Source organism: Tyto alba, unplaced genomic scaffold, assembly GCF_018691265.1.
Source record: "Tyto alba isolate M040663 unplaced genomic scaffold, T.alba_DEE_v4.0 Super-Scaffold_14, whole genome shotgun sequence".
In the NCBI taxonomy this organism is placed as follows: domain Eukaryota; kingdom Metazoa; phylum Chordata; class Aves; order Strigiformes; family Tytonidae; genus Tyto; species Tyto alba.
In genome coordinates, this window is record NW_024881276.1 from 18,418,272 (window position 1) to 18,443,298 (window position 25,027).

Consider the following 25,027-nt stretch of genomic DNA (forward strand, 5'->3'; position numbering starts at 1 on the left):
TACACTGATTTGAGCCACCTGTTGTGTCCATGCTGTGCGTAATTAATGCAGCTGGAGAAATTCCTGCCCCTTCTGTCCTATCAGTCTGCCAGAAACAGGTTGCCTCTGTGAACACAGAGACACCAAGGGGACATGCACCAGCTGTTATAGACATACAGGCTGCATTTAACTAGGTGTGTGGCAAGTTACTAACCTCATCGATTAGCAAAAGCGCAGCAGGCCTTGCATATCTCGATATTGGTTTAAAATCTGTAGTAAGTCATCACTCGAACGTGATCTCCCTAAATCGGTAATTATCCCTCCTGAATCTGGGAGAACAAGGGATGCTTTCCCTGTCTGAACCAGGAACAAAGATATTTTACAGCAATTCTGATAAACCCGGTAACAAAACCTGCAGTCCCTTTAACCCTCTCCTGCCCAAGCCATTTATGCTGGCAGCTGGTTACATTCTCAGCAGGTCCTATCTCTGAGAGAAACCCATGGTAGAAAGAAGCTTAGGGAAGGGACAGTCCTAAATAACTGCCCATTGCTCCATTGCTGTCCTTGAAAGGACAGTAGAAAGGGAATGAGCTGAACCTCAGGGTACTCCACCGAACCCACTGGTGCTGGGAGGCCCCAGCCTGCTCCTGCCCTGCAGCACCTTCCCCCAGGTAAAACCCCAGCAATATGCCTGGCTGGAGTCAGAGCTTCGTTGCATTCAGTTTTAGGTGCCTAGCTTTTTGTCTTCACCTGAACACAGCAACTGGAGCATGAAATGCTCACTTTCACATTCAGCACAAATCCCAGCCTGTGCTTTATACCCCTTTTCCTTCCTCCCACCACTTTTTGGTATAGGACAAGAAATTGGAGCCAGCAAAGGGTTAACCCAAATGCAGAAGCTACAGGTTGCAACCAATCTGGCAACCTCCTTTTCCCTCTCTTTTCTCCCCCCTGCCAAGGATTTTTCTGTCACACTGCACACCCAGCCTTCCTGGAGCCACGCAGGCAGTGTTCCTCTGCCACGGTGATGAGCTCGGACTCTTGGGGGCACAATCACACTACATACAAACAATAAAACTCCTAGCTGCTATAATCACGTTATCAGCAATGAGTGATATGTTCTGTAAAAAATGCCTAAGGAAGCTGTTAGAGTATGCTGCAGGTGGTTATAAACTATCCTTCTGAGATCAATTTCTTGACAGTTGGTGAAAATATCAACCAAACAGTTACTGAAATATTTATTACCATTTTCATTGCCTTGTTAGGTGATCTTAGTCACCTAAGAAATAGCCATATTATTAGGAAGTATTTTGAGGGCAGAATTCAGACTCTCCTCTCCAACACGCACTCCCCAGCCACCCGGGATTCCATCAGCATTTTGATAAGCTCGTGTCAAGAAACGCTGCGCCCCTGGCTAAAAATTAGTTATTTAACGGAGCTACTAGAAAAATGGGATCTCTCTCTTTAAAGGTTTGACCCTGAGGCAAAAGAGGAGGGAAGGGAAGGAGAGAGAAGATGATAATCGCTTTAGATAACAACCTGACTCATGGTAATAGCAGCCTAATTGCTATCCAAGTGCTTTTAGCAGGAAACAGCCACACCTAGAGAGGCACCTGTGCAGAGGAAGATTAGTTTCAAGCGGAGGAAGGACAGAGATGGAAATGCACTTTCAGCTGAGCACAGTGGAAAGTAAGAAATAGTTCTTTGTTTATGTAGAAACTGCCTTAAATCCAAGGGCTACTTCTACTGCTTCAGATAATGGGATGTGACTGGTGTGTAATTTATGTGAGAAGCACGTACACTGCAGGGCTCAAAATGAAAGGGGGATTTATATTTAGGCAGGGAAAGTAAAATAACCATATGTGGGGAAGAAGTGGTTGATGCTGTCTTTCCGGAATAAATCAGCTTCTGCAATGATTATGACTCTTCCATGAATAAAATTTGTGTTAATCTGACAATATAAAATAAGACCATTACTTGAAAGTAGGTATGATTATATTAAGTGATCTGCTGGGAAGAAAGCTGCACGAGAATAGAATGATTTGTAGTTGACTGATTAATCAAATGTAAGTATCAAATATGCCCTCTATATGCATGAGCAATGCTTTTGCACATTTAAGATCCGTCTGTCTTCTCTGCTGCTCTGCAGGGCACTGTTATACCAGCGCATCCCCCGAGGGCCAAGCCCCCCATTCCCCTTGCACCCCTCTGACACAGCACCCCTGGAGTTAGCCCAGAGAAATGGAGGACGTTTTCCGCGGGTTTGGGCGGGCTCTTGGCCCCCGTTCCCTGGCTGTCCTTGCTGTTTCCCTCTGGTTGTCCATCACAGCCCTGCCGGCTGCGGGAAAATCGAGATATGGGTTTCTGAGTAACGGACGATAAAGTGCTGTTTTGTTTCTGCAGGACATGGTCTGTGGAGTGGGTAAAGTTGACTGTAAGAATCGATTGTGATTTCTGATGAAGGTGACAGATCTTTCAGCAAGGGTATTGATTTATGCATTCAACTCTGCAAGCTGCTTTCTACTACATCTTTTGCTACTCAAATTCAGTGATGTGAATGTCAATAGGCATGAACAAAGCCCCCATGTTTTGAAAACCCTGAATCTGTATCTGTAGGACATAAAAAACACTGTATTTTCTCAATTTTGCTGTCCTCTGCAAGCCATTTTAATAGATTCTAGTGTATCCTTTTATTCTGGGAGGGTTTCAAGAGATTTGAGAGATCCATTGGTAATGGATTTTTCATGCAGAACACACAAGTGTACCTATGCATTACCATGAATGTTATTTTCTCTTAAAAATAGAATTTTTTTCTATTTGTAAATTGCATTTGATCACAGTCTAGAAATCCTGTATGCCAGAAATTATCTATCTTGAATTGCTGAATAATAGTATTTGTGTAGGCTGCTATGGCAACAGATGTACAATCTCTGGATTCACACATCAAAGGTTCTTATGGCAACTGCTTTTTGGATACCCCTTCATTGCACAAACAGGAAAATATGCTGAGCTATCCCAGCAATCTCTGGAAAGACAGCAGCAATAGAGTAAACTGACATGTTTACTACCTTATATTTGGTTTTGAAATATACATAAAGGCATGCCTTACATTTAAAAAAAAAAAAAAAAACAAAAAAACAACAAAAAAACACACAAAAACCCACAAAGTCCAAAATGACACAGTGGAACCAATAACATGAAAACATTTTACAAATATTTATTATAAATTAGTATTTATATTATACTGATACTTAGAAACTCAACCAGTGATGGATTGGCATTGACAATATGTTACACATTATACAGACTCAAAGTAGGTAACCATCCTTGCCACAAGGCAGCTCTTTTTTGTCTTAAGATTTGGTGAAATTTTACAAAAAAGGACCTTCCTATTAGAAATACATATCAGGTTCAAATGACCTTGACCTATGATACATAGATCGTAGCAAAAGAAGTGGTTAGCCATGCCACTGAGCGTTCCATTTCAGCTTTCCTTCTGCATTCAAATGAACTGTTTGCATTTATCATGGGCTTTGGATTAGCCCTTATTTTTCCATGTGCAATTCTCTCAGCAAAGGTGAATTCTTCCTCCTCTTGCCCCTTTATGATCCTCGCTGTCCCTACACGACCACCTCGCAGCTGCGGGTCTGTAAGTAGCTGGCAAAGGTGGTGTCTGTCTGTGCTCACGGATCACCAGCGTCCCTTGTAACAGTTCAGTTCAGTGCAAAGCACACGGGTACACACGCACGCTCCTACTGATGAAGTCTGTTTGGAAACAGAGTTTGTGCTTTGCAAGAAGGGGTGGTAAATTCTGAACAGGAAGACACCAATTAAATAATTAGGGTTAGTATAGAAGAAACCATAAAGTGTCTATCCCCTTAGTATCTTTAAGAATAAATTATAAAAGCTTCTGTGAGGGATGTCATATGTAAAGCCATGTGGAGCAGGCAGATGAACTAGCTGACATTCTCAATTCTGTGTTTCTGTGGCTCTGCCATCACTGTGCTGGCACTTGCGTGGGTGTAAGCCTTCACACAGACCCAGGGGTAGGATGGCAGACTCCAGACAGAGGAAAGTTGAAGTGATATGTCAAGCACGTGGGGAAGAAAGCAAACATGTGAGCACCGGGAAAAGTGTCATGGGCTCTTAGTCATTTTTCTGCAAAATGTTTTTAATGTCTGATGCTTACTAAAATAAGCCTGCAGGGAAAAACTTTTTTTTTTTAAAAAAAAAAAAACAACAAACACTAAATCATCTGGTCCACAATAGGGGCTACACAGTTCAGATATTTTTACTTATTTAATATGTACTGGAAGGCTTAATTCAAGTGGTAGATGGTAAATGCATTTTTATGAAGCAGAAAAATGTCTTAAGAAACTAAAAATTGACTTTGCAGAACATAAAAGTTTTCTAACAGCAGGCTTTCAAATACTATGCATTAGTGTGGCTGTATTGGGAAATATGCAGGCTGGGTGTGCTAATTTCTGAGGATATTTTTTCACTGGCTATTTGTAAGAAACGGCTAATGACAATGTCTTTGGCCTTGGTGGTCTCCATATTCCTCTCCCGTGATATCTGCATGCTGATTTGATCTACGTTAGTCATGATAAGCTCCGAGGCCAGGATCTGAGTGGGGGATGCCCTGTTTGCTGTGCTATCCATGATATATTGCTTATACAGTTCCACCAGCTTCTGTTCGAGGTAGTCGTTCAGGGCTGAGTCGGAGAGGGGCTGCTGGTGGGGCACTAAGCTCGCCAGCCGCCAGCATGAGGAGTAGCCTTGGGCCGGCTTACGGCTCGTGTCGCTGGAGGGGGGGACCCTCACGGACTCCATGGGGGGAGGAATCTCTGAGGACTCCAAGAAGGGCCCTATGCCGCTGTCGCAGGTAAAATCTGTCGTGACTGAGCTAATCGGCACCACGTAGTCCCCGGCTATATGCAAATCGTTGTAGTTCTTGCAAATGCTTTTGCAGGAAGATGGAACCAGGTAGGTGTCTTTTCTTGTCGGCCCTTCGCAGACATGCACAGCTGGAGATGGCTGCCCGGAGGGCACGGGGTGGTCTATAGGCTGTAGATTATCCTTCTGCTTTCTGCTGTGTTTGCTACCTCTAGGGCAGACTGAGGAAATGCACTTGCCAGAAGATCTGCACCTCTGAAGGAGACTTTTTCCTTGCCCTTCATCCATGGAAGAATAATTAATGGACCTCATTTCACACACCACTTCCTCAGCTGAACTCTTGCTGTAGAGCTCAGGGTTCAGGTCTTCACAAAGGTAGGCGATTCCATAAAGGTAACCTTCTGACAGCATCCTTCACCAAAGGAAGGGAACCACCAGCAGACAGAAAAAATGACAAGAAGAAACCATTAGTTCATTACAAAGTCACTGAGTGGTGATTACACTCACAAGTCTGTTACTAGCTATGGAGAGGTGTTTCTGATTTGGACATGAACAAGAGTGTCTCTGTCTTTCTAGAGGGCTTGAGCCATTGAGTAATTAGCTAGCCTCCCTGTTGGGCTGCTAATCACATCAAAGCATATTCTGTATAACATAATGTATGGCATGTCCAGTACATCCAATGACAAGTTAGTTGGGAAGAGAGGAACAAGAAGTGGTTTGTTGTGGTAATGGTTTCTGTAATAGCTTACACTTAAATGTGTGTATTTTTGCCTTTAGACTTCAAAGAAGCCAAGGGAGTTCCCCCTTTTTCTCATATCCTTTGAAGCAACATTTTTTGTGTGCGGCTTCTCACCTGCCTCTGAACTATGCTGATTTGAGATTCATATTGAGAGTATCACCCCTTCTGTTCCAGACTAATCAATGACTATAGATGTGGTTCCTTTCTCATTAAAATATCTCAGATCGTTAAACTAGCACTTTGCACTTCTGCATGCCAAGCAGGATGGAATTAACTGTCTCTAACTTTTAGACCAGAAAATGCCAGTGGCAAAAGCAAGGCTTTTTGGAGGCATGATTCATCTGGCCTGTTTTAGACACCTAAATCAAAATAAAATGAATTGTGCCCTGGATTTGCTTATCACTCTTTAGTTACTGTAAAAGGATCTTAAACTGACTACCTTAGATGTAGACATCTGAAGCGTACTTTTGAAGAGACGTATTTCAGTGCAATGCAGAGGAAAGTACACATTTCAGAAGTACCCCAGCTCCTTCAGTGTTGGATTATTCATGAATAGCACCAGCTCTGAAATCAGTTTCCATCGTGTTTCTACAAAGGCACAATCAGGTTCCAGCAGTCACTAACTCTCCCCACTCTCTGAGCAGGCAGCTCAGTCTCAAAAGCTGCATAGACATGTTAGTCATGAAAGACAGGACTCACACATGCATCTGCACCTCAGTAAATGTTCTGCCCAAGCTTTAGCAGCACCACTACCACAGAATTACTCTTAAGTCCACCTCTGTGTCTTTATTTTTAGCAGATGTCAAGGAGACAATGAATGGGAAAAACGTCCTAAAGAAATCGTGCGGTCCCGCAAGGAGAAAGTAAATCTTAAGTAAAAATAAATTTAAATTGTTTTTGTCTCTCCATAGTACAAAACAACATGTGAGATAGAGGAACAAATTACTTGTCTTTGTTTTAACAGCGAGTACTTTTCTTCATTTACTACTTAATGCTATTATATCATCCTAATCCTTAACGGATACTGTCTGTGCAGACATGAATGTATGTCCCAGTTATGTGACAGTTTGCCGGTCTATTTCAAAACACCCACTGTGACAGAGCACCAGAACGGGAACATCTTCCCACAAGCTGTGAATGGGGAGGTGGCATCTCTCTGGCACACGCTGCACTACCCCATGCTGCTGTTGACTTATCTTTTCCAAGAGTGAAAGGTCTCTCATTTCTTAGTGAAGTATTTAATGTTTCAGAGTTGATAGTGCAAAATGCTGCACTAATAAGAAATATTGGCTAAATTCTGTCTAAGCACAGGTATAGACTTGGCGTAGATGTTAGGAAGGAGACAGCATGAGAAAAGACTTTCCTCAGAGTGGGGGGAAATTACTTCCACACTATGAAGAAGGTTGGAGGGAAAATAAACTTCCTTCAGAAGGAAATTTCCGTTAAATTACTAGAAATTAAATGTGCCCAAACACTTGGTTTGGTGCCACTGGATTCTTTCGGCTGCTGCCAGTTGTGTGAGATTTCCCACAGGCAGGTAACATTTAATGAAAAGCAATCTATTTACACAAGACAGAAAAAAAAAAATCATATTTGAGGCTTGGCATTTCTTGCAGTATGCTGCTGTTGTCTTGCTTTATGTTTTAGCTGTGATAAAGGTGCCACCACAGATACCTTAGCCAAATGCTAGAGATGCTCAGTTTATCAACTCTTCCCACTCTCTCTTCTGCTTCTGTTCCCCCCGTCTGCAGTGCAAAGGCTGTTCCCTTCCCCCTATCACCCACAGCCCAGATGGCTTTGGTGTGAAGTTACCACTGACTTTGGCTATCATGAATCTGGAATTGTGATACTCTCATTTGTAATGTGGATTCTGAGAAATGAGTGGAAATATAACATATGGCCTGTTCACTGCTCTACCAATGTATGCAAAGCCAGTTGTGTTCAGGTAGCATGTGACACTTCTGTCTTTCCTCTTACCCAGATGTATCTTGTTTCTGTCATAAGGTGATGCATTAGGGAAATGAAACCAACGGTTTCATTTCTTTGCACTGCATTCTGTGATACTTATTTTAAGAGTTTTGGAGCACACTGTCTGAGACAGGCGTGGAAGCAAAAGAACTGGCAAATTAAAAAAGATTAGGCTCCTGTTGGGCTGGGGAGCTGTGTGTTTTGCTGAATGAGTTACAACCTTACCCTCTAAAGTTAGCAAGGGCTGTCACACTAATCTGACTATTCCCAGCTCTGCAAGGAAATCTGGCTGAAGTTTTGACAGGCAGTGTTGAGAGTCTGAATGCAAAAGAGAGGTGCATATATCTCTGGTCCTAGTAGTTAGTATAATACATAATCTTGTTGAGTTGCTACTCCATCACTACCAAGCTGGTCACACAGTTGTGTTACCTTTAATTCTTGCATTTTACATCTGATAAGGACGACATTTTTCATTAATTCTACTTTCTCATGCCCCTTCTCTTAATTCCATGACACAGATGCACGTATACACCAGGATTCCAAGTGCACAGGGATTATATCTAATGTCTTTCAATATTTTGGTTCATGCTCCTTAAATTCAGATTTCACTTCCTGCTTCCTGAAAATAACTGCATGCCTTCTGTTGCACAAGGAAAACCAGTCCCTTTTACAGTTCTGATCTGATGCATTTTGCATGTGAGGTGAACAAAGAGATTTTTCCATGTGTGGCTACTATCCTGGCAGTGGGAGCTGACTACATTCTATCTAAGCCTAGTGGAGACAGAGGGAGAACACTGGTGTATGCTGTCTTTTTTATCTGACATAGTCTTTACTACTGTCAGATGATCTTAAAAACTCATATGTCTTGCCTGGGGGTTTTGTGCAGTTCTTCAGCAGCAGAAAGGCCTAAAGGCAGGATGAATGTTTAAAGCCACGTGGAGAATCCAGTGGTATTTCCAGTATTTTCTGAGTGGCAGCAAATTTGCTGGGTTATAATGCTTGGAGACGGTGCCAATGTTTGTATAAATACCTTGGATTAAAGTCTGAGGACAGGCAAACAGAATGGGAGTTCTTGGCTCAGGAGAAGGAAAATGCTTAAGGAAAGCCTGAGAAGTGTACACAAAGAGATATGATAAATTGTGTCCTATATAAAAACCTGAGCAAGATGAAAAGTTGCTAGGGAGAACAGGAAGAATCTGGTGCCAGCTGGGATCACAGCTCAGTGGGGAAAGGGACATTCTTTTGCATTGCAAAAGGAGGGGATGGAAACTCATAGAAGAGACAAGCTTGTTTTGAATATGTCTGGCTTTCAGATCCCTGAGCAGGGCTCTGAATGGCACTAAAGTTGTGCTGCTGGTAGTTGGAGTCCAAGTTTTATCACAGTGTATGCCTTAAATTCTAGCTGACTTACTAGATGAGACCCCAGATGACAAAGTCTCCCTGTCTTGAGGGAACTCAAATCCTGTGGATCCACCTATAGTATTTTTTCCCCATTTTAAGAGACACTTTTCCAGGCTGTGAAGATACAGACAGATCCCTTCAGTGAGATTTGGGATCTACCTCAGACTGCAGGACATGCATGCAGGAGTTCACCTGGCAAGCAGGATAGGCTGGAGAGCAAGCCTGCACATGTTTCAGGACCCATATCTCACCTTCCACTGGGGCTGGTGTGAAACAGCTCCCAGAAAGCCTCAGTACAGCCAAATCAGGAGAGTGGAGAAGGTGGTATAATGAGCTATGCATATGGATGAGTATAGCCTTTCCTTAATGCCTGAAACACCCAGATCTTTGGTATCTGAATCTCATGTGATAAGGGCTATCTCCAGTGCTCAGGGCTGGCTGGGCAAAGGTAATGCTGATGACACTAAACTGCATGGTGAGGTGGACACATCAGAAGGGAGAGCCATCTTACAGAGAGACCTGGACAGGCTGGAAGAGTGGGCTAGCAATAACAGTATGAGGTTTAACAAAGACAAGTGCAAGGCTCTGCACCTGGGGCAACATAACCAAAGACCCCAGCACAGGCTAGGATCTGTGTGACTGAGGGGCAGCCTTGCTGAAAGGGATCTGGGGGTCCTGGTGGACAACAAGCTGAACACAGCTCAGCAGTGTACCACCACAGTGCCCTGGGCTGCATCTGCAGGGGCACTGCTAGCAGAGACAGAGATGTGATCATCCCACTCTACTCAGCAGTTCTTAAGCAACACCTGGAGTGCCCAGTTCTGGTCCTCACAATTTAAGATGTGGACAGACTAGAGGGTCCAATGGAGGGCCATGAAGTTGATCAAAGGGCTGGAGAACCTGCCCTGTGAGGAAAGACTGAAGGAGTTAGGACTCCTCTCCCCGGAAAAAGAAGGTGGGGGGATACCTCATGAAAGTATTCCAGTACTTAAAGGGCAGCTACAAAAAGTACATAGACTCTCTCTTCACAAGGAGCCACATGGAGAAGAGAAGGGGCAAGTTGCATCAGGAGAGGTTTCATCTCAACATAAGAAAGACAGTTTTTACAATGAGAACAATCAATGACTGGAACAACCTCCCCAGGGATGTGGTGGAGGTCCCTGGGTAGCTGGTGGTTTTCAAGATGTGACTGGACAGGGTGCTAGATAGTCTTACCTAGGCTCCCTTTCCCATGAAAGGTTGGACCAGATGATCTTTTGAGGTCCTTTCCAACCTGGGCTGTTATATGACTCTATGATAACAGTGGCTGCTATCTGAGGTAGGAGTTGGCCCACTTTGCCCATGGCAGAAGGGAAGAGGACTAGCTAAGAGGTGTTTTTGCACAAGCATCCGAATGCTACCCACTGCATATGTAACTTCCTCTCCCTGCTGCTGCCCTTGAAGGTCTGGGACCTGTGGGACTGTGCCGTGAGGCTCTTTCAGCAGCTGTCATGAGCCAAACCCCTCTTGTCCCCTCCCCACAGCTCTCTGCTCTGATCTGTTTGTCTTCCCACAGAAGGGAATATGAGCCCGGCTCATCTTGTTTATTCAAATGTCAGCAGTTCAAGAGATGCAGGAAAGCTAGGAGTACCTCTCCCACAGAGGACTATGGGCTGTCTTGGGGGGATCAAGTAGAGCAGGTTCGAGAGGATAATAATCCTACATTTCAAGAGTATGAGGGAATCTCCTTGAAGGACAGGCTGAAGGAAACAAGTGAGAAGAAGCATCTTCCCCAAGAACACATTATGCTTTTATATGTCTATTATACTGTTGAATATTCTTGTTATACAAGTGTCTACCCATTTTTAATCATTCTAAATGAAGCATCTGGTTTCTTTCATTTAAAAAAAAATAATGATTAGTGTATGTTTGAGTGCAGTTGTATCTTTAAGTGGACCTTGTGGGGACAGGTTTACATGAAAAATACAGTGAAAACTGTATGTGGGTAAATATAACTTCTTGACGTCTCAAATAATTTCCCATTCAAGTTTGTTTTATCAGTTTAAGTTCCTTGAAACTTCATCCAGAGCAAGCCTGGTTCATCTTCCACACTTTTCTTAAACACCTATGCCCATACAAAGACTTTTTTAGGACACCATCAGTCTGGTATCATAAGCATTTTACATCCCATACCCACAGCTGTAAGCAACATGAAATGTGAGGCATGAAAGGATCAGGCTCCACATTCATGAAGATGACTTGACTATGTAATATTTCTACATCATGCTTTTATGTCTTTCTGGGGTGAAAATAATTTCATGTTTCTGGATTTCTGTGTTTATTTTAATGAGTTGTTAGTTGTTGTCATGACTGAAATATATGGACTATATTCTGTATCTAAGCGTTTGAAGTAAAGGGGAAATAAATTCATGTGCGGTCTTATAGACAAGAATACACTTTCTAGAAGTTAAAAGAATAAATGGTAAAGCAAGAAAGACAGAAAAGGCTGAAGGGGTTTCCCAGGAGGAGTAGGGAAATGGTGAACCAACAAGCATTGAAACATTAGTCACAGCTGCTGTAGAGTATAAAAAAGAGAAGGGAGGTTGCATGTTGTCTGTGTACACCCATGTCAAGCTGTGAATTTGCAGTGAACCAGGAAATTTTCTGTGAATCAGGAAAATACAGTGATAAAGCATCTTTGTTTATATTTTTTAACATTATCCTGTTTTCAGAGAAGTCTCAGCTTTTTTTCTATGAACTTTTTGTTTAAATATGACGCCTATGTTTATCTATTATGATGCCTATTTTTTATTTCTAATCTACAAATAGAGTACTCCACTTCGAAGACATTACTTAGTATAGTAACATGCACAGAAAGATCAATAAAAATACCATAACTATGATAAAAGCAACACACCTAATAAGACTCCATTTAAAAGTATTCTGAAAAACATTTTTAGTATGATTTTATGAAAGACTTTAGAAATATCAGAGGAACAATTTTTTTGCATTTTGAAGTTGCACTGCAATCACAGTCAGCCATGGTTGTGAAGATGGCACTTTTTAAATGTTCTCATCACTTCTAAAGGCAGCAGAAACTGCTTGTGGGCAGTGGCTGAGACTGCAAACATGCACATGCAATCAAAACAGAAAAAGTACATCTTCATTTTACCAGCTACCAGCTGTGATCCCACACAAACAGAACTGAGCCACTCTGATAAGCAAGAGCAACATTTTCATACATTTATATATATAATGCATAGTATATTTTAATTCTTACCTCCGAAGTTACAGCAACTGACCAGGTAGAGAAAATTTGTTGTCTTCTAACCAGTTTAAAGCTTCCTGTGATTCTGTCCTACCCCAAAATGCAATGTTCTGTTTTTATTTCCTTTTTTAAATACACCTGTAAGATGACGTGTTTTATTTCTAATCATCTATAGCACACAAGTATAGAAAGAAAGTCCCCTAGGAAATGAGGGGGTTTTATAACTGACTGAACTGCAACACGCTGAACTTACTTCCTCTTTTATGTCTAAATGAAACTTCATTGTGAAACTGTACTGTTAAAATAGCTGATTGCAACACACTCAGTCCAGGCAGATGGACTTCTCTTTATTAACTGTTATACAAAAAGAAAAACCTGGTGAGTTGAACAGCTGGAACAATCTTAGATAAACTTCTCATTTGTTGGCAACTTAGAGCGTACCCCATTTCAACCGCTAGCTATCTGTTCTCCTTTTAATTGACACAGCAAGACATCTAGACATGTCAAGGCTGTCATGCCAAATAGGTAGGAAGAGTGAGATGCCAAAGCAGACATGCATTTCACAGGAGGTCTACTTCATTGTCTGCAGACCCTCGTATATCTCAGCTTCCACCAAGCAGCACAGCTCAGCTGGTTTATCAGGTTTTGCTGGGTATCTATCTGCAAAACCTGTCACCAGGGAAGTTAGACTCGAGGTACACTCAGTATCACAGTGCCTGCCATACCCAGGCAGGCAGCTTGTCTTAGCAGGGGCAGTATATGAAAATATGTTGGGCAAGCAGGAGCTCACCCGCCAAGCTTGAGGCATATGGTCAGTGAACACGGCTTTGAGATCGGTGTTGGAGTACTCCTTAAAGGACAGAAGGCAAGTACTGTTTGGAGGATGTAACTGGAATGTTTGAATTGATCCCAACAGGATGTACAGAATGTGCTTAAAAAGGCATCATCAGGCATCCATACATTGCAATAATAAATTTATTTTCATTCTCAGTGTATTTCAGCTTTATTATTGAGGACCTATTTTTTAATGTTTTCTTCTCAGAAGCCTCCGGTTCTGCCAGCTAGAAAACACATTGTAATACAATGCTGCTATTAACATAATTTTGCTAAATATTCACTGTGATATGATACATGATCAGGACTGGTATTCAAAGTCTTCTTAGCCATAGGCATGAAAAAAGTACCTATGCCAGTCTGGCCCTACCTACATATCACTAGCTAATTCATACAACAGTTTGATCAAATAATATTGTACCCAGTCATATGCTGTGCTAGGATCAACGACATCTAAAAAGCACAAAAATTGGACAAAATTGGCAATTAATGCAAATATCAACATATATCTTTGCTGTAAAAGTGTTCCCTGTGGAAACAAGGCTCCTGTAGTGACAACTCTTTTATGCTTAACACTAACATTAACTTTATTGTATTTTTTTTGTCTGATCCTTCATCAGTACTATGGACAATCTCAGGCCTTTCCAGATTTATATGGGTCCAACACTTTTTTGGGTTTCCATATCTGGTTGAAATAGTATTGAGGGGAGCTAGAAATAAATCAACAGGAAGGTTTGCCTCTTCTGTAGATCCAGAGATCTCTATATACAGAGGAGCTCAGTATTCCTAGTTAGACTGTTGGGAAACAACTTTGGCAGTATAAAAAAGCATTTCTGTAAAGGTCCTCAGAGAGTTTTCAAAATATATTTTAAATCATCTAAATCCATGTAAAACCAGCAGATATAAATGGACAGATATTTGGAAGTAAAAAGTGCTTCCACAGCTAGAAAGGCACAGCTATCCAGAACCACTGAAAAAACAATCTACTTTCATAGAGATACCTAAATATGGATTTAAGACGTACCTTCAGTCACCTAGATTTGGAATAAAAACAAGTCGCCTTTTCTCTTCCCAGTCATGCACATGTAATGTTTTTAGTGCTCTAGAGGAAGTCAAACACTGTCTGTATTTCTGCACGGTAGCTATGTGTGCCTATGGAAGGAAGATGCAGAGCTGTCATTTCTTGTCATATAAATTGCTTATTAACATCCTGACAGTCTAGGCTTTGGACACACTCATTTATTCTAGTGACCTTCTCCATGTTCACTCATGACCTTGGAAGGGCTATCCTCACCTAAGCAGCATTGTCCTGTATGAATTTTGACGCTGTGGTTTATCAACTGCTCCGAGTGTAGCACTCTGAGGGCCAGATTCAGAGCTGAATGAGTTGGGAGACTAATACAACATAGCGGCACCTGACTCCTTTTGCAAAGATCCCTGCATGTGCTGCCCCTCCTGCACCCAGTGAATAGTTGTGAGAGGGAAAGCTTCTGCACCCTAGGGAGTCATTCAGTCAGTCTCTTCATCTGTAAAAGTTGCTCAGATTGTCTGAGGACACACCAACTTATTTTTGTCAGTGTGCTTTGCTACAGCAAGTCCAATGCATCAAGAATGTGTTATCCCCACCCCCCAAAAAATAAAAGAAAAACTTTTCAAGTTGCACAATTCCCTGTTTCCTTCTCTACCACATTCTTTATAGTCCCAGGGAGTTTCCTCTAGGAAACTGCTTTAATTTTGACCCTATCTTAGCTTTTTATTGCAGTTCAAGAATTTATTTTCAAAACAAATCTGCCAGTTGTATGCCCTCACTGTGCTTTGCTTTGCCTCTTGAAGCATGCGAAGCAGAATCCTTTCAGATGAAACTCAGCAGGAGGACACACCAGAACCATACTTGAAATTTGCCATGGGCAAGTTTCCTCATGGGCTTTCATGGGACCACAACAGAGCTAGTCCAAAATAACCTCGCCAGAACACACATACCATGGAGGTCGGGTTTCAGCACCAGCTGTTTCTCTGTCCGCATCTGCTCCGAATGTGGTGCACTATTGGCTGATATAAGCAGAACAGAAAAATGCTGTCAAGAGACTCATCTATAGGATAGTACTAGACAGTTTATCATTTCTACACTGAATAACCCTTTCCCACCAATTCCATTCAGATGGCATGTCTCAGTATGTTGTAACTGATAACGCCACACTGCCATAAACATGACAGAAAGCTGAAGTTCCTTCTGTATAGCTATAGGCTCTACCACAAAGGTTCAGTATAAATAAATCTCTGCTTAGCCTTGGCCTGTTTTGTTAAAAAGCGCAAAGGCTGCTGCCTCTCACTTGTAGGTGATATGTTTGTATTCTAGAAATTATAAATTGAGAGCCTCCGAGAGGACCAATATTCCATAGCTTTTTGTTAAAATTAATAGTAGGAATAAGTGCAGAAAATAAATCAACTTTCCTGAACATATATTCAAGCAGGTATGTACACAGTAAGCTCTATCAGGGTATCAAACAATTTTAGATCTTTGGTATGTCTATACCATTAATTAGGAATTTTGAAATTCAGGTTAAAGATAACACCTTAAGATTATCACGTAGTTTATAATTACTTTGTGCAATATGAAAAAAGGGATATTTTGAATCTTTCTGGTCTTTGGAAGTGAAGAGGTTATTGGAAGGAGATAAGCACATTATCCAGTACTTCATCATAAAGAACAATCATGAATGATTTATGTTCCTTACAGCAGCAAAATCAGTTATATTTCAAGCTTCCCAGTGTGCCACACTTGATTAGAGCCTGAAACTCAGTTTCCAATGCATTAATTACACCAGTATAATCGATTATTTGAGTAAAACATCAGTCTTTAAACAGGGAAGAAGCCTTGATTGTACACAGTATTTTCCTCTTTCTTCTTCATTGCTGGTAGCAGAAAATAGATCAATATAATTTTCTAGGTAAAATGTGAGGATTCCCATCTTCCAGATGAGTGCCAGGTAAGTATGGGTTTGAGGTATCCCAGGCTGAAGTGAATCTCCTGGATAAATTACTCCAGCCCTCCACCAGTTATGTGGAAGAAAGGTGGTTGTAGCACCATCCTCCTCTTGGCCACACACTTCCGAGGAGACAAAAAAGGGGAATGGATGCACAGAGAGCCTTGCTGCTCTGGAAAAGGCAGGAGAGTTTTGGTGCCCACCTGTATTTACTGCTTCCAGCTACCCATGGCCAGTGCCAGCCCAGGCAGCACCAAGGAGTCTGGCTGTGCTTGGGGCCCAGAGCCTTACCTCCAGGAACCCACATCAGGGAGCACAGCACCTTCCACATGGCTAAATCAATCCAGTTTTGCACCCAGAGTTTGAGACTTCACAATGAAATAGTCATTTCATCATACAAATGACCACCAAATCTTTTGATTATCTACAGAGGCAAAGGCCATGAACTTCCTGGTTTCTTGTTGCATTACAATATGCTTTTTGTACTTCAAGTGACAATATACTAGGGAACATCTGCTGCCTTAAATGTTCCTTCTAGTCAGTAAAATTTACAGTTTATTCTTGTGTTAAATTTTGTTTCTTTTTTGTGGGTCACATAAATATTTTAGTTATATCCAGTCATCTCTACAGGTTCGATGTATGTGAAAATCAAGAAAAAAAAAAAGCAAGGCCTTTAATATAAGAAAATTATAAGCAAGACCACAGCACCCTCTGATAAAATCTCAAAGGCCAAGGGGAGTTTTCTATGAGAAAAGACAGCAGTATTGGACATGGCATGTTGAAGCTGTTTGCTGTTCTACACTACGTTCTCAGCATTAGTCTTTTCTAGTAATGAATAGTCAGTTAATGAAGTCTTTTCAGTTCATGTTCTTTTCTCCTCTCACTAGTTTACATGAACTAAGAGACTGGTCTTGTCACAGTTCAGAAATCTTTCCCTTCAATCTCAACCTCTCTTCATTCATAATCCTTTATTTACCTTTAGTGGTCACTGTTTGGCCCATCTTTTTTTTAATGAAGGTTATAAATAATGCTGCATCAATGTATTCTGAACAAAGAAACTTACTGTACAAGTGACCCTGTTGATGGCACAGAGTATATTGTGGTTTCCGTGCATAACCACATATGGGCACATAAGCGTATAAGCACGGTTATTTAGTCTGCAGTGCATGAATCACAAGTGGCCTGTAAAGCATCAGAAGGTAGTGTGCTGGCAGGACTGCCCTCCTTCCATTGTCAATGTCTGGCCAAAAGCCAATAAACTTTTACTTGTTCCTCTTGTTTCTTTTTGTTTGTTTGTTTGTTTTTTTAACTTGTAGCATATTAACTTAGAAATTGATGGTTTTAAACAAACAAACAAGCAAATCTAAATGCCACCTACTTTTTAACACCCCTCTAGCCTCAAAAATAATGAAGAGAAAAGGTGGTCCACAATGTATAGATGCACAGATATATGTATTTACTGAAATACCGATGTACACCACAAATACTGTGTAGAGCTTGCTCTCTGCTGCTGACTGAAATACTTCAGGGTATGATGCATTCCAGCCAGCAGCAGAATGGAGCTTGAAACTGCAGTAGGCAGGGTAGAGTGCAAACCACAACTACTCTTTAAACAATGAAGCATATTCTCCCCATCTCACCAGCCAGCTCGGCTAGAGGGTTTATCAAGCAGCTATAACCCTACTTATGTTTGCACCTTCTGGATCTTTTTAGGGAGTCTTCTGGGGTCATTTTTTAAGCTTTCCCGGATGCAAAAACATCAGTTCTCCTCCTTTCATAGAATTTGTGGTAGGCCTCATCCATTTCTTTAAAAGTTCATTTTCAAAGAGGAAATTCAACAGTGACTTTTTGTTTCTGGATTTTTCCTCAAGATGCATCATTCCTGTGTAAGTATCTAAACTTTCAAAACATGTATATATAATCTGAACAGTTGGTGGCTTCCCCCAATTTTAGTTTTATTTAATGCTTTTCATACATTGAAAACTTCTTTAAATGCTTGAAAATCATATAAATAATTTCAGCAACCAATGTGAAAAACAATTCTTAATTATTATTTTTTATTTGTAAACCTGCGTGTGCATAGCAAGTAAGAATGATCAAAGCTAGTCTCAGGTGGCAAACAAATAAAACAGCCATCCCAGATCCCTGCGTTTCAAAGCGTGTCCTCCAGATTAAAATCGTGCATGAGCCCCTATGTCAGATCACTCCCTGCAGCAGGAATCCCCCAGGGATGTTATACTGCATCCTTTGCTTCAGGAGTCTGAAATGATTACTGACATGCTTCACTTAATTAAGTAGCAGCTAATTACATTCTATGTACCAGATAGAAAAGCACATCACTGGATTAGTGATAAGACTAAACAGTAGGTCTGGGATGAAATATTTTTGCTGCTTGGAATGTAGTTCCACCTTTTATCGAAGGAGTCTTTCTACAGATGCATGTCTAGAGCAGAGTGCAGCTGCCCACAACACCATCCTTGGAAGAGGGCAGCAGAGCCTGAAGTTGTTTTACCAATGTTGCCAGCACGGGGTGTAGCCTACTTTTCTCTCCTCCCCTTGGCTTTCTTCCCCCAAGCACCTTTTTCTGCTTTTTTGCCTCTGGGTGAGCTCTGGATTCCCCTCTCAGCAGGTCTTCAGATTTAATCATTTCTAAGCCTGAACAAATCCCAGCTGATAAGAGGAGGAGCTGCTTGTTTCACCTGCATGCTTCTTGAGAACAAAGAAGAATATTCATCTCTGCAGGACTAGCTCAGTACAATATTGGCAGTTTTCTTCCTGGCTTTCTGTCAGATTCCCACTGGGGCTATACAGACTCTCTGGATAAATCAGGATTTTCCGTGTAATTCCAGAGGAGGAACTAGTTAATTATATTATAAAAGTTTCAAATTATATTTCCAAAGGCAACGCAGATAGGCTGGAACGCTGCCTACCTGCATAAAATCCTGTCATATGATGCACACTCTTAATTCCAATGCTTGCATTGAGTCTTTGTTAAAAATAAATCATGCGTCATGCTGCTAATATACTTCTTGGTTCAGTGACAACTAGCCACTAGTGGTGAGACTTTAAGATCAGGCAAAGAGCTTTTAACTGGAAAACGGGATTGAGCAATAGATGGGTTTTTCTTCCTTTTTATTTTTTTTTTTTTTTAATATACTTCAGTGTAACATAATAAAATCTGAGGCAGTAGGGCTACTAAGAAGGGATTTTTTTGATAGTGTATCAAAATACCACAAAAATTACAGAAACCCAAGAGGTATTGCAGAGGTCTGGTTACATCAGGTATATTGGCATATGTCTGTAATTTCCAGGTAGAGCCATCCAGGGATAACTGACTGGATTTCATGTATCCTTTTCTCGAGTACTGGCTCTTAGTTTGACTCTGATTTCCACATCCCCCACTTCTTATTCCCCCATCTTTCCAGCAACCAAGCTTTTCAGCTATCCCAATTTCTTGGCCAATAACAATCCATTGAAGATGATGTTTGAACTCAGACACTGCCTTCAGGAGGTTTACAATGGAGATGATCAGGGAAATCTGGAAGCAGCAACAGAAAAATCAGTTGATCTGCTGAGTATTTTTAACAAAGTAATAGTAGAAAACCCTCCTGCACTTTGGTCCACAAACCAGGTGACAGCAAACCACTGTCTGTGGTTTTGTTTGAGTGAGGTATTCCTGGGCAACCATAGCATGAACAAACAATATAAGCAAAAGCACCAGATGTGACAGGCTGGAACAATCGTGGGCAAGACATTGGTTCTGTCTGCTAACTAAGAAATGATGCTCATCGCAGTTTGCTGCTGAAGGCATCCAGGGGTATGAGACCTGGCATGAGACCCAGAGGGGTTGAGAGGGAGGAATAGTACCACGAACAAGTTTCGGAAAAGCAGACTGAAAGCTAATTGTTGCTGAGTTGATTTTTTGAGAGAGATGGTTTCTGGTAAGGGACAGAAAAATATTAAGTTGAGCAATTATAAAGGCATAGAGAGCTGAGGAAATTTTTTTCAGATGGTGGCTGAAACTGAGATTTTGCAAGGAAAACTGATAGCAAACAATTATTTAGTTACATAAATAAGAGGAAAACAATTTAAGAAAAATGGTTCCAGTGTGGTTTCTGAAAACAACAAATGTATTTTTTTTAATGTAGAACTCAGTGAGTTAACGAAAAGTGTATGTTTGATACGGTGCTTCGAGGATTTACTGAAGATACATATATATATTCAGAAAGACTGAGGCAGAAACAATATGAAGATTTAGGAATGAGGCAGAACACTTTGAATTAAAAAATTGAAATTGTGAGCCACCAATGTGTCCTTGTAGAAGGAAGGCCAGTATCACCTTGTGCTGCCTTAGGCAGAGCATTCCCAGCAGATTGAGAAAGCTGATCTTTGCCCTCTGCTCACCCCTGGTGAGACACATCTGAAGGGCTGGGTCCAGTGCTGGGCTCCCCACTATGAGACACGGAAATACTGGAGGAAGCCCAGTGCTGGGCCACAAAGGTGATTAGGGGACTGGAGTACCTGATGTAAGAGGAAAGGCAGAGAGAGCCGGGACTGCTCAGCCTGGAGAAGAGGAGGCTCAGGGGGATTTATCCATGTGCATAAAGACCTGATGGGAGGAGTAAAGACAGCAGAGCCAGACTCTTCCCAGTGACAGGACAAGAGGTAATGGACACAAACTGAAGTACAAGAAATTTCATGTAAACTTATGATGCTTTTTTTGCTGTGAAGGTGGTCCAACACAGTAACGGGTTGCTCAGAGAGGCTGTGGAGTCTCCATCCTTGAAGATACTCAAAAGCCAACACAGCTATGACCAACCTGCTCTCGCTGACTCTGCTCTAAGCAGATGTTTGGAGCAGATGATCTTCACAGGTGCCCTCCTGTCTCAGCTGGTCTGTGATTGTGGTGGAAAATATAGTATTCCGTACAAAATGCAAGCAAGTATTTCTCTGCGAATGTTTGTTGCTACTGCAATATAAATTAACAGTAATGTGTGAAAACACATTGATACGATACAATACACAAATATGTGTGACTGGAAGCACCACACTATAGAAAAAAGCGGGGTATGAAACTAGACACAGAGGTAACAGAATAACCACAAAGGAGGAAAATGGAGACTAAAGGTAAAGAAAGATTTTTGTGCTCAAAGCAACTTTTGATATTTGATAATTTGGGCTACATTGTCAACATTGCCAACATCCTCTATGTTTCTGAATGAGATCTGTAAATATTACATAACTACTTTTCTCAACTTGTAAAATCATTCAGTAAGCAAGTACTAGTTTAGATAACACTTTCAGGAAAATAAGACAATCTCGTGGATTTAATTACACAAAAGGGAAACAAATTCAAGTGATTTCAGTAACCAATAAGCAAAATTGGAAACTAAGAGAAAGCTAATCAAAGCAGCTGGTCACAGGCCAAGTGATTACATACCCATAGTAAAAGATATTACTGGAACAAGTCTGAATGCTGGCATCAAGAATTCCAAAATTGCAGTGAGATTTCTGAAAATCAACAGAAGGTAAGAAACTTACAGTTCAGGACAGTGTGGATGACAGGTTTTTGTTTGTTTTAAAAAGCAAATATGAAACCAGGAAGAGTAGGAATAACACATACTAAACTGAAAAGTTTAACTCCTAAATCAGTATTAAGGAATGTTTATATCTTTCTAGGCATACTAGAAATAATGAAAAAATATTTCCTGTGCTGTCAGGCAAAGTTGGTTATTTAATTTTTTTTTAATTATTTCATTTTATTGGTTTTATTTTGCTGCTTTTTTTTTCCTTTAAAATGTTTATCTTTTATTTTGTGTTAGGTAGTTGGCATCTTTAATGAATTGATAAAGATATTTATTGGGAAAGAACTAGATAAATCAGAAGTGAGAGGTGTTTAGTATTTGTGCCATTTCTACTTTTTGTCTCGTACCACAGCAAGCTGCACAAACATCATTACTTATATGACAGAAACTGTAACTTAAAATTTACAGTGACCCTACAGATATCTGTATCATCTTCAAACTGAGGAGCCATTCATACTGTCAGCCAAGGCAAAATAAAATAATAGATGTAAAATAATTATACACACCCAGATGCTGTGATAATGAACATTTAGCATCAGAGCATAACTCACATTCTGCTATGGATTTACTGTTACAGGTAACCAGGAAATGTTTCACAACATCCCTGACTCACCCATGTGTGATACACAATGGAATCTATGGTCACAGAAATTTGTACCTCGCCTTGTACCAGAACGCGGTATTTTAAACCCTGCACTGTGATGTCCAGGCAAAACTCAGGATTAAGGCTGCTCGCTGCCCTTAAAGCAGGTTGTTTGCTTCCACTCACAGACTCTGGACTGCAGAGAAAGGTGGTCATATTATAGATAATGACCTCTCATAGCCCTAAGGAGCTCTAGAATATGACTGCTAAGGTCAACTGTATGAACAGAAGACCTGTTTTTTTAAACTGAAGTGTTTGAATCAGCTACATCACTCTAAAGGAAAGACTGGGAGGGGGCCATATCTCTGTATCTCCCCAGTTACATCCCACAACTTCTCCACAGACCCAGCTGTATCTCCAGCATGAAGCACGAGCTCTCCTGAAGAGCAGAAGCTGCTTGATCACCACCTTGCTGCCCTCCAGCTGTGGCTAAGGAGAGGACAGAGAAGAGAGATCTTCAGCAATTCTGTTGCTGGCTTTCCTGACAAAGCAATGTGACCTCTGGGAAGAACTAAGCAGGTCTGACACAGCAATTGAAGGGCACTCCCCACCCAATATGCAGCTCTTAGAGCAGCCCGAGAAAGAAGAAAAACTACCAGCACCCTCATTCACAACCCTGTCAGCTACATATTGATACAATCTGTGGTGGTAGGCTACGGTCCTCATGAAATAACGTGGAAGATGGAGGAGAGGGAGAGGGGACTTTGTCCTGTCATCAAAATATGATTGTTATAAAACCATTTAGGAATTGAGAACTTTTTTTACCTGCAGATTGGAAGAAATCATCCTTTTGCAATTTTTCTCACTTCTCCAGCCCTCAGGCCCACAACCACAGATGATGATTGGACCCGCCTGCTGCAGGTAGCATGGCTCATGTTTAAAGGCACAAAGGTGAGAGGAACAGTTTAGACCTCTTGATATTTGCATTAGTGAGGTAAGACATATGTTCTAAGATTTGCTCAGGAATGGACACCTCACCCTTGAACTGCTTCTTCGGCAGAGCACATTCCAGTTCCTCATTGCCTCCTGAGGTAAATGAACTCAGCATTGCTCATAAAATTGTAGAATGAACTTTCCCATGACCAGTGAAATTTGTTATAAACAAGATAGTCTCTGAACTCCAGTCAACAAAAGAGAGGCAGAGCGACTGTAACAAATACAGTATCCACACACCAGCCTCTCTACATGCAGAAGGACACAATACATTCAGGGAAAACAGCTTCTCACCTTTCTTCCACAACAGCCTTTTCTTCAATGAGTGATTGTGTATCAGATTCCTTTGGGAGGCTGGCTGTTTAAAGTTTACCTGACAAGGGATTTTTGCACAGCCAAAAGATAGTGTGCAGGGTGTTTCTTTCAGGAGATATTTTCTGTATAACAATATAAATCTGATCTTCAAATTTTATGGGACTGGCCTTGAGAAAACCTAATATTCCAAGCCAAAAATAACTTATCCGAGTTAATCCATTTTAATAAAAAAATCTTTCCTTTATTTGCCAAAATATATAGCTCTGAACTGATTTTAAAGCATCTGAAATGTTCAGTGCTTAATTGTTATGCAATTCTTAAATCCTTCCTCTCCTCCCCAGCAAGCTGTCATGAGAAATACTCTTTGTTAGCTGGGATCACCTGTTTCACATACGCTGTCTCAGTTGTCAAAATGATAAAAAGTAAAACCTTCTGCTGACATGTATAAGGAAAACGTAGCATTTCAGCCACAGAATAGCTCTTTGTTTTATATCAGCCTTCTAATTATTACAAAATTTTAAGAGGAAGAGTTAAAAAGAAAATAAAAATCAGTCCTTCCAGGAGAAGATATGGAAAAAAATCCTTTTATTTGGATGTTATGTCCTCTGGGAGCTTAAGGAATAGCATAAGTGAATCACCAGGGGAAAAAAAAGGTGGGTTTACTTAATCTTAGAAGAGGGTAATGAGGTGACCTTCTGAGTTCCCACCCAACCTTAAATTATTCTGTGAAAATTAATGGCTTTAAACTCTTAGAAAACCAGTTATTACTTTATGCTATTTGATATATATTGTGGTATTATTTTAATTATAATATCTGGAAATATTGTATTATTACATTAAACTTTATGTGGTTTTATATTATATATAATCATACACCTAGTAAATCATGTATTTATATATATAATTAAGAATTACAATTACTTAATATAATTTATTTTCAAAGTTCACCTCATGCTCTAAAATATTGTTGTGAATTAATTAGAACTGTACTTCCCTACATTTCAAATGTATCTGAGATTTCTAATATTCTCTGTCCTCTTTTGTTTTAGCAGACTCACATGCTCCACCATTAATCATCTGAGAACTTTGTACAAAACACACCACAGAAGTAGTTTTTTCTGTTTACTCATTGCTTATCTTGTTTACAAAAGTACAGCAAGCAAAGATAGTAAGCAAAGATATCCAAGAGAAATTCATTTTGATGTTAAAATTTTAATCTAATTTATTTCTCAAGCAAGCAGTGACAAAGCAAAGCAAAGCAAACGCACACAAACATCAAACACATTTTAGGGCATCCACGGGAGAAATGCCTGTGTCCTTTCCTTCTTAAATTCACTGCAAAAGCTTCCATTGACTGCAGGGGGAGCAAGAATTTTCCTAAAGTATTTCTGAAATATTCAGCCGTGGTGCACTGGCTGTGCAGTGTCTTGGTCATTAGCCAGACAATTACTTCTGCATAGAACAGAAATAATAAAGTACATCTATAGCATATGAAATCAAACT

The 25,027-nt window shown here is 40.7% G+C and overlaps 1 protein-coding gene and 1 long non-coding RNA gene across 3 annotated transcripts; one reads left to right on the forward strand and one right to left on the reverse strand.

Moving 5' to 3' along the window:
• The first annotated feature begins 1,530 nt into the window (after positions 1-1,530).
• LOC116965686 lies at positions 1,531-24,511 on the forward strand. Of its 2 annotated transcripts, none has more exons than XR_004409561.2 (3): positions 1,531-1,668; positions 5,091-5,250; positions 22,211-24,511. It is a non-coding gene; the product is annotated as an uncharacterized LOC116965686 (long non-coding RNA). The 2 variants fall into 2 exon arrangements; XR_004409562.2 differs by having other exon boundaries at positions 23,091-24,511.
• On the reverse strand, positions 3,181-12,428 carry TASL (TLR adaptor interacting with endolysosomal SLC15A4). Its single transcript, XM_009970022.3, has 2 exons — positions 12,243-12,428; positions 3,181-5,287 (listed from the first exon to the last, which is right to left on the reverse strand). The coding sequence occupies exon 2, from the start codon at positions 5,284-5,286 to the stop codon at positions 4,411-4,413; it is 876 nt and encodes a 291-aa protein (XP_009968324.2). The 5' UTR covers position 5,287; positions 12,243-12,428; the 3' UTR covers positions 3,181-4,410.
• Positions 24,512-25,027: the final 516 nt, after the last annotated feature.

Coding starts and splice junctions, on each gene's coding strand:
- TASL (XM_009970022.3), bottom strand. CDS start 5,286: ATGCTGTCAGAAGGTTACCTTTATGGAATCGCCTACCTTTGTGAAGAC.